At 34.5% G+C, this 10,117-nt stretch overlaps 1 protein-coding gene across 4 annotated transcripts in view; it reads left to right on the forward strand.

Annotated features, from left to right (window-relative positions):
- Rfx3 (regulatory factor X3) overlaps positions 1-10,117 on the forward strand; it is a 349,065-nt gene that overhangs the window by 149,572 nt on the left and 189,376 nt on the right. For all 4 annotated transcript variants that reach the window (XM_029567638.1, XM_017800265.2, XM_029567639.1 and 1 more), the window contains one exon: positions 1,825-1,949. In XM_029567638.1, the coding sequence (XP_029423498.1) occupies positions 1,833-1,949 (117 nt within the window). In that variant the 5' untranslated portion in view covers positions 1,825-1,832. The remainder of the gene's footprint in view (positions 1-1,824; positions 1,950-10,117) is intronic.

A 10,117-nucleotide genomic window follows, 5' to 3' on the forward strand; every position in this document is an offset into this window, starting at 1 on the left:
CTATCTATCTATCATCTATCTATCAATCATCTATCTATCATCTGTCATCTGTATTAAATCAAGAAACCATGGTTTTGTCTTTCTTTTTTGGATTGCCATATTTACCCCCATTTTTAATTGAGTGCAAAAAGAAAAGGAATTTATATGATTATTTTATGTATTCTTTTCAAGAAAACAAAAGGCAGCATTAGGATATAATCTATGGCTAAGCAAGCACTCTTCCACTGAGCTATACCCTAGGTTCATTTCCCTAAATTAGGAAAACACTGGTCCTTCATTGTTGTTAATTAAACAAGAGTTTTGAATAATGATTGATGTCATTCTCATTCATTTTTAGACATCACCTAGTTTTAATGCTAGTTGAAGGGAGCATGCACATCTGTTTGCAGATGATTAGTATATTTAAAAGAGCCACAGCTTATAATATTTCATATAAAAATCTTGATTTTTTCAGCTTTTTTTCTGAAAATCACAACAGTAATCTACAGATTGGCCTCTCACATATCCAGGATATCCTGGAGCTGAACCTTAGCTGACCCATGAAAATAATGCATTAACCACAGTCTTTGTCTTTCACTTTCACAGTGCTTCTCCCCCTACCTCATATAACTAAAGTCACTCAATTATAAATGAAAATCAGCTGTTTCACAGATTAATTTATTAATAAATTCACTTATGAAAAACGCTTAGAATAGCCCTTCAAAAATTTCAATCAGTGGTAAGCTGTGACTGCTCTATATTTTGTAGGTAATAAGCAGTATTGTGTCCCTTTAGGACTTTGGCTACTAAAACAATAAGAAAATTCTCAAATCACAGAGATGTCAGTGGAAAACTCTAAGGAGAAAAAAAAAAATCACTCAGGTCCAAAGTAAAAAGCTCAGTCTCAACCCTTGCCCAATTGAGTGATCTCTTACCTTACTTGATGAGTTTCATCATTAGAAAGAGTATATTTGATATTTTTCACGGTCCATTTCTAAATCTGAATAAGATGGTGAAAGGTTTAAGGAAAAAGAATTTGAAGCGGTCACACTGTGACAGAAAAATCTGAAAGGGGTTAATTTTCTCCCTGAGAGAACTGAATACATGAAATTTTTTTTAAAGAACATTAATGTTCACTATATTCTTCAGATTTGAATTGCAATACATTATTTTCAGACTACCAATTAAATACTGTCCCCTACCCCACCTCCAGGAAATTCACATTATATTTATTGAATTTGTAAGTAGCAAAAGGAGATATCAAAGTGAGGAAGCCTGAGAAAATTAGGAAATATGATCCTGTGGGTAAATTGAGAGAGAGAGAGAGACAGAGACAGAGACAGAGACAGAGACAGATTGAGACTTAATTGAATAGTAACTTTTAGAAAGAAATAGGAATTTAGAACTGATTTATTTGCATTGTATTCTCCCATTGGCATCCTAAAAATTTCTGAAAGTGTCTAGAAAGTATGTTTCATGATACATGGCTATCCATTTCAGATTGTGTTCTGAGATTCGAATATCTTGATTGACTGTTTTAGACCAGAGTTCATAAAGAAATTGAAATAATTTATAACAACAGGAATCTAAATAGCTTTCAGTGAAGTTCAACCTCTTTAATTTCAGATCAAGAGGTGCTAGTGACCAAAATAAAATTGTGGACTGGTCATTTTTGGTATTTTTTAAAAAACTGGTCAGAATGACTGAAAACATGGAAGAGTTATGGGACTGTGTTGGAGTGAGTGCTATTGTGAGTCAAAGCCTCCAAATAGGATGCTAATACCAAGTACATGGAGCTTGTCATGCAAGAACACTTAAAACTTTTTTTTTTTTTATATATTCCAGAGACCATCATGCAGACATCAGAGACGGGTTCGGACACAGGCTCGACAGTGACTTTACAGACATCTGTGGCTAGTCAAGCAGCAGTGCCTACACAGGTGGTACAGCAAGTGCCAGTCCAGCAGCAGGTAATGACCGCTAACTCCAGAGAAGCTCTCTTTGTCCTGCTTGTCCAGCATCACTGTGCTCAGCGATTATATGGAATTTACTTTCTTGTTTCTTAGAGTACTAAGATGGACATACTGGGCTTCCTAGTTTAATTCAGCAACTGTTTCTTCAATATTTCTTGAATTTGTCAGGTTCTTTCCTTGTAGGACCGTGGAATATGCAGACCGTGCTCCTCTTCTAAAAGAGCTTTTCTTACTCTTAAAGGAAATTGGGGATGTTTTTCCTTCTGACATGACCATCATGAGTTTTCTTCTACTTTACTCTTCTCCTTTCCCCATTGCTTATTAAAACTTCCAATTTCTTTCATATTGAAATGTCACCAATAATATTTTATACTTAATTAGATAACAGTAATAGCTAATGAAAGAAAGAGTACGTGTATCTTATGAGCAGAGATTTTGTGTTTCTGGTGTTTTAGAAAGTGCCTTGGAATTAAGTAGCTGCTAAATACTGTTTAATGAAAATAAAATTATCTTAAAGGTCTGGAGATGTGACTCATCCCATTTTAAAAGTTGGGGAAAAAACTCATCATCAGATACTTCGTACAGGTCTTATTCATGCTCAGGGTATTTGGCTTGTTTTGGAAAGATACTGGGAAAATAATGCTGTTCACTCCAGTTGACAGTTCAGCATGTAGATTGTGAGTACATTAACCTGCTGTTTTTGCCAAATAGTGGTGACAGCAGAAGAAAAAATCATACTGCCATAAAACAAGCATTATCTTGATTCTCAAGGTTTGCCTATAATGTTTTAATATGCAGAGAAATTTTAGCAAACCTTGTTCCTATAATTGTAATTAAGAATAAGTAGTTAGAGTGAGGGGTATGTTTTCATAAATGATAGGTTATATTCTTTTCAAGATAAATAATTAGGCCAGGAAAGGGAAATAGTGCTAGAATTGCAGGGGAATCTTTTTTTCTTTTTGATCTTGGCACGTTAACACTCATTTTCTTAATATTTTTATTGAACTTTTGTAATTTCATACAACAGTTCTTAATCAAATTTAGATCCCGTCCCACATCCATGCCTCCCCCCATCCCCCCACCGAACCTCATGTACATATACTCTGCCGTACATGTTAAGTCCTATTCATTCAGGCATTTGTACCCAAATGTCCTTTAGTGTAAATGCATCCACTGGAGTCTAGTCAGCCCATCTAGTGGTTGTATGTAAGTCATACTATCCCTCACCCAGCAGCAATCAGGCTCCAATAGTGCCGACCTGCCACCTAGTTCTCTCCTCCTCTTTGGGACCTTGTTTAATTGAGTTAACATGGGTCCTGTGCTCAATGCCACCATTGCCACAAATTCACATGTGCAGGCTTCCAGTGGCTCACACCCATTTTTAGTCTGTGGCACACACCTTTCTCATGCCTCTTGCTCCCTATTGATTAGGTTAAACTCTATATTGTATTGTTTTGCAAACACAATTTTTCACATATTTCAAGCTATCAATTTTATTTTATTTTTTTAATTTTTTTACCACTAAAAAAGAATTTCTCCAAGCAATGTTTTAAAAGTCACTGGGAATATTGATGTCATTACCAAATTCAAAATTAAACATTATTCAGAAAAGGAGGGCTTGTTCTAAAGAGCAAGCAAAGAACAATTGCAACATTGTTCTGCAATTCTAACTTTAAAGAGGTAACACCAATCTGTCAATATTAAGGAAATGTCGAACAGTTAAACTCACTCTGATTAAGATTTTATCCTACATGAAAGAATGGCTTTGGGAATGAATATAGAAAGGGGAGCAGGTTCCTCTCTTCAGAATGTCAGCAGATTCTGAGGAACATTGTCTGACTCTGCTCCCTTTTCTTTCTTCCTTTCTTTGGTTTTTAGAGACAGTTTTATTTTTCCTTTTATTAAATTTATATATCATCTGATATTTAATGCAGGTTATATAGAGGGTATATTATAATGAAAAGGGCCAAGTAATTCAGGGGTTTGTTACTGAAATAAATGTAGAGCTTATCTCCTCTCTTCTTCCATAAACCACTCCGTAGAGGGAACTATATTTCTCTCCTTTAGCCTAGTCTTTTTACATGTGTTTCCATGTATTTAAAAATAGCTTATACTTCTTTTGCTATGTCTTTGTTTTTTAGTTTTAAGCCTTGTGTTACTGTACTTTTCTTTGGTTCTGCAATAAACAATCTCTCTCTCTGTCTCTCTGTCTCTGTCTCTGTCTCTGTCTCTCTCTCACACACAGACACAGGCCCTTTCCATTCTGCATGCTAATATGTTAGTATGCATTTTCTTTTCCTTTTTGCAGTATGAATGCTAGTCCCCAGAGCCTTGTGCTATTCAGCAAGCACTTTATCATTAGCTGTATCTGTAGCTAATGACTGATGTATTGGATTGTACTAGTACACAATTTCTGATGTATAAAAACCATCATTTCAAATATACAACTCATGGTTGCATTTTAATTTCGTAATTGAATGCTTATGCTGCCATGATATAGAAATGCTATTAAAGTCTAGCATATAGTGAACAGAGATTACTTTCTTTTCCTATAAAACTCATTAACTTTTCGTGGATTTAATCATTGTATTTCTTCTAGTTTGTACAACTACTGTGCTCTTAAGAACAAAAAGAGGCTACAGAGATGGCTCAGCAGTTAAGAAAGTATACTGCTTTTGCAGAAGACACAAGTTCAGTTCCCAGCACCATACTGAATAGCTCAAAAGCACCTGTAACTACAACTCTGTGGAAATCTAACTTCTTGGCCTCCGAGGAGACCAGTATGAATGTGCAGACACTCACATAGATGCACACATAATAAAAATGAAAGTAAATCTTCTGAATCTAAAGAAAAATTTGCTGTGCACAAATGAAACAATTTTCTAATTTATGATCCTCTGTATGTGGCCTGGGTGTTTATTTTTTCCTCTCAGAATGTTCTTAGAATGCTGTAAATCCTAATTTCTTGAAACTTTATAGTGGTATTCCCTGAGGCAGGCCTATTTTCAGACATTTGCTGGCACCTGAATGAACCTCTTTAGCTGAGACAGATAGGTTCTTCAGTTCTAGAAATCTTTAGTTTTTCATTAATGATCACCTTCCCTTTGCTCTCTCTTCCGTTATTGTCACTTTGTAGAAGAACTTTTATGTTCTCTGTTAGACTTCATCTTCCTATTAACCTGTCGCTGTTAATTTCTGATATCATATATTTTTTATCATCAGACACTTTTTGAAAAAAATGTTTATATTGTTTCTTGTAACATTATGTTTTATTTGTGCTTTTGCTGTTTTTTTTTCCCCTCTGAAAATATTAACATTTTCTAAGTTGGCAAAATTTTCTTCTCTTGATATAGACTATTTTTTTTTCAAGACACTCATGAGGCTGGTTTTGGTGGGACATGCCTTTAATATAACATTTAATAGGCTGAAGTAGAAGGGTCACAAGTTTGAGGCTCGTCTGGGGTTTATACTATAACCCTGTTTCTATAAAACAAATTAACTTCTTAATTAAAATTGAAAATTGAAGCACTGTAGTCTTCTGACCTTTATCTGTCTTGTTGTGTATATATCTTTCATGTTAAAAATCTTTTCTCAAATTGGGTATTTATTATATTTTAAAATGTGTTTAGTCAGGTGTGTTGGCTCACACTTGTAATCCCAACACTCAGGAAGCTGATGCAGGTGGATTGTCATTTGTTTGAGGCCAGTCTGGGATACATTGTAAGTTATAGGCAAGCCTGGGGTGCATATGAGACTGTGTCTCAAACTACCCCACAAAGAAGGTCAAATCAAATCCAATATGGGTATAGGAAGCTGATGTGAATGATTATGTGGGCATTGTCTTCAAAGTGGATTCATCTGACTTTTTTTAATGCATAGGAATCTTCCTATGTATTAGTAACAGTTTTTTTCCTTTTTGGCTAGTCTTGTTTACAAAAAATTGTTCAATTTGCTGCCTAGGGGTTAAATGAATGCTTCTGGGAGTTGAGTAGATGAAAACAAATTGTTTATTTATTGCACTGATTTACTTAATCTCTATCCTGACCCCCTCCCCCAGTATGGTACAGGTGTTTGCTCTTCCTTGCTATAGATATTAAATAAAAAATAAACCTTATTACATAGAATTTCCTTTGTATTATATTTATATATTTATAATATATATATATATGTATATAGTGACAGATATCTATAATCCTAACTCTTGTGAAGCTGAATTGGAATGGGTCACAAGTTGAAGGCCTGCTTGAGGTACACAGTAAGTGCAAGACCAATCTGTAGGACACAGCATATCTCTGTCACACCCACCCCACTCTGCTAGAAATAGAAAGTCAGCATCACCAGACATAATGGAATAGAAGATAATGCTTATGACACACAGACACACAAACATGAATGAACTTACATACACACACACACACACACACACACACACTCACACTTCTTATCTTTGAAAAAATGGTGTCTTGTACACCTGGGCCACACCTCAGAAAACCATTGTATTGCTCCGCGTCACTCCCCCCGGCAGGCATATTTTTCACTTCCTCAAGTCAGTTCTTTCCTCTGGGACTTTCATGACAGGTGATACCTTACTTTCCCTTACACCAAGAAAAGAAGGTGAGAACTCTAATTTTCTTTTTGTCACACCGTGTTTTATTTCACATAGTTGGGCTAGTGTTAGATTTGCTTGGAAACACTTGCTGTAGCCTCCTTCTAGGCATATTTGGAAGAATTTTTTTCTCCTTTGTTATATGTTTTCTTTCTTTGTTCCATTTCTCCCCTCCACTAGAAGAGTTTCTTTTTTGAAGTTCCACAATATATTCTGATGGTCCCTGGGAATGCAAACTATATATAACCAAAAATAACAGTGTTAGAATAATTTTCTATTGCTCTAATGTGCTGGTAATGTTTGAACTTTTAATGTTTTCTTGAGTTTGAAAACTGGTCTAGAATGCTGTAGAAAGCATCTAGCTTTTCTTAGTGAGTTAGTAACTTTGATGAATGTTAAAATCAGAATATTGATGTTGAAAGTAGATAATTCTATTTTTACAACTTTTTAGTAAGCTTGTTTGGTTATTAAAGAGAAATTTTACAGATTTTTGTCTGTTTGTATTATAATATGTGGTTTAGAATGCTGTAAAACCAGATAATTTAAAGATCTTAATGTTATGCATGTCTCTTTCTTCAAAGTTTTAAAGATTCTAATTTCATCAGTTTGTAAAATAAAACACTAATTCTAAAATTATTTCCATGTTATTTCATTTATTCCATGTTAAATCAGAAATGAATTCATCATCAGACATGCTAGCATTTGGGAGGTAGAGACAGGTTGATTTGTAGTTCAATGTCATCTTGTGCTACACAGGAACTTTTAGGTCAACCTGAGCTATGTGAGTACCTGTCTCAAACTAGCAAAAGAAAAAAATATTTACTTCTCCTTGGAAAATAAGATTTAGAAATAGAGATCTCTAAGGATGGAACCAGAGGGGTATTTTTTGTTGTATGTTGTAGTTCCATAAAACATTGTCAGATTTCTTATGTACATTTTTGTGGCTTTATAAAATATCTAGTCTTTGCTTTAAATATAGACACGCTTGTCTAATACAGTAAAACCTATAAAACTATTGAAGTTGAATAACCTGAAAAGAAGTGAAAAAATTTGGTAACACTAGTCTTTTCATCTTTATAAAAATACTCTTTTGGGCTGATAGGTAGCAACAGAATTATAGATCCCTCACATTTCACATTGAGGTCTTTGATCCATTTGGAGTTGACCTTTGTGCAGGGTCATAGATATGGGGCTAATTTCATTCTCCTACATGTGGAAATCCAGTTTTTCCAGCACTGTTTGTTGAAGATGCTGTCCTTCCAGTGTGTTTTCTTAGCATTGTTGCCAATAGTAGGTGACTGAAATTACTTGTATTCATGTTTGGTTATTCTATTTTGTTTCATTGGTCTGCATGTCTGTGTTTATGTTAGTGCCCAACTCTGTATCTCTGTAGAATAGTTTGAAGTCTGGTATGGTAGTCTCTTCATCATTGCTCTCTGTGCTCAGGATTTCTTTGAATTTTAGGATTTTTTTTTCTGTTTTTGGGTAGTATGTTATGGGGATTTTGATTGGGATTGCATTGAATCTATAGATTGCTTTTGGTAGGCTGCTCATTTTCACGATACTAATTCTGTCAATCCATGAACACAGGAGATCTATCCATTTCTTTATGTCTTCTTCAATCTGTTCAAAGATTTAAAGTTTTCATTGTAGAGGTTTTTAATGTCTTTGGTTAGGTTTATTCCTAGATTTTTTTAGGCTATTGTGAATGGAATTATTTCTATAAATCTAGAATCTGTGAGGAGCCTCTTGGCTCATTTTGTCAACTCTAATTGGCTTTAAAAAACAAGGGCTACATTATTGGCTAATCTTCTTTTAGTTTTATTATATTTACTATTAGCTCAAACTTTTCACGTTTTATCCAAATCCTATGTTCTATACCATCTGTCCCTGTCTATATTTGAGCATATCTAATTATCTTTGCTCAAAGATAATAGTTATGATACAATTAGGAAAATACAAATATAAGCCTGGAAAGGCTACTGACAATACTCGTTTAGAGGCATCAGCTTGGTGAAACACACTAAGCTTTGCAGTTTAGAAGGTGTCTACCTTTCAGGAACACATACCCTTAGCATACCAAGAAGCCAGTGATAGCAACATAGCTGCACAAACATCTTTAATGTGTTAATTTACTTTTACTTTTCAAGCAGTTTTCAGAATCTGTGGCTCACTGGCAAGCTTTAATTAGGTGACTCTGCTTTTAACAAGTCTGTATAGATTACTAGTACTCATAAAAAGATAGCTTTAGACTTCTAACTAGTTTATTGGTCATTGTTGGTAACTACAAATAGACTTAGTAATGATATATAAATGCACCTTATATACATAATAACAAAATACTTATTTAGTAAAAACAGTTGACATGGATATTGTATAAAAGAGACCACTTACCAGTTACCTGGCATGTATTAGACCTAAATGCCTTTAAATCTATGTGTTTGCCTGACATTTTAAAGCTTAGACACACAGTGTATTTAGCCCTCAGATATGTACACATATCTAGTCACAGATTTAAGACTGTCAAATATATTATAATATCCTGTAATAATATTTATTTAACCAGAGTTATAAAGTGATCATTTTAAAGACTTCAAAAACAGATACTTAAACAAACTAGTTCTTTTAAGATACAATTTCCCTAAATGACACAAACCTAATAATAATTTCCCTAAATGACATAAACCTAATAACAAGCTTAGAGCACAAGAAATGATCTTTATAAAACACAAAACCTTTATTCCTTAAGTCAATTCTTTGTAAATATTAAGAGTAGATCATTGTTTTAATAAAAATAGAAAATTTAATAAATCCCCTCTAAACTTTCTATTTTTGTATATTGTTGCTTTGCACATAGGGAGCTGAATTCTGGTTTTATGCCAGTTTATTAAAAATTGATCATAGAAAACTACTTAAAGACTTGGAGTCAGCTCTGTTTGTAAAATGCTGCTGTGCAAGCACGAAGACATGAGTGCAGATGCCTAGCGCCCAGGTGAAAAGCAAGATGCAGTGATGGGAGCTGTAACCACAGAGCTGGGGAAGATGTGGGGGATGGAGATAGGCAAATGCCTAGAGCCCTAGTTAGTCCAGCAGAATTGGTGAGCTCCAGTTTTAGTGAGAGACCTTGTATGAAAAATAAGACGGAAAAAATTGAGGCCTACTCTAACCAGGTATTGACCTCTGATCCCCTCTCCATGTACATGTGCACCTGCTTAAACATACATACACGCACATACACACACACCAAGAAAGGAACACATATACACACACAAATTTACCTAACTCATGTGAATTAAAAGACATTTGAGCAACCAGTTCTTAATTCTGAATGTGTAATTCCAAAGATATGAATCTTGATTGTAACAAGGTAGAACTTTTACATCTCAATGATACAGAACTTAAACACCTTTGAGAAGCGTTGTAAGGCTCTATTGACAGCAAAAAGGTCAAAAGATGAAGCCTGTTATACATTTTATATTTCTCCCTGTTTAAAAACTAATCAGGAGAGTCTGAGACATCCTTGAAAATGGAAATTTTAAAGGGCAAGAATAATTTGGAG

This window comes from Nannospalax galili, unplaced genomic scaffold (assembly GCF_000622305.1).
Source record: "Nannospalax galili isolate Female #2095 unplaced genomic scaffold, S.galili_v1.0 scaffold241, whole genome shotgun sequence".
In the NCBI taxonomy this organism is placed as follows: Eukaryota; Metazoa; Chordata; class Mammalia; order Rodentia; family Spalacidae; genus Nannospalax; species Nannospalax galili.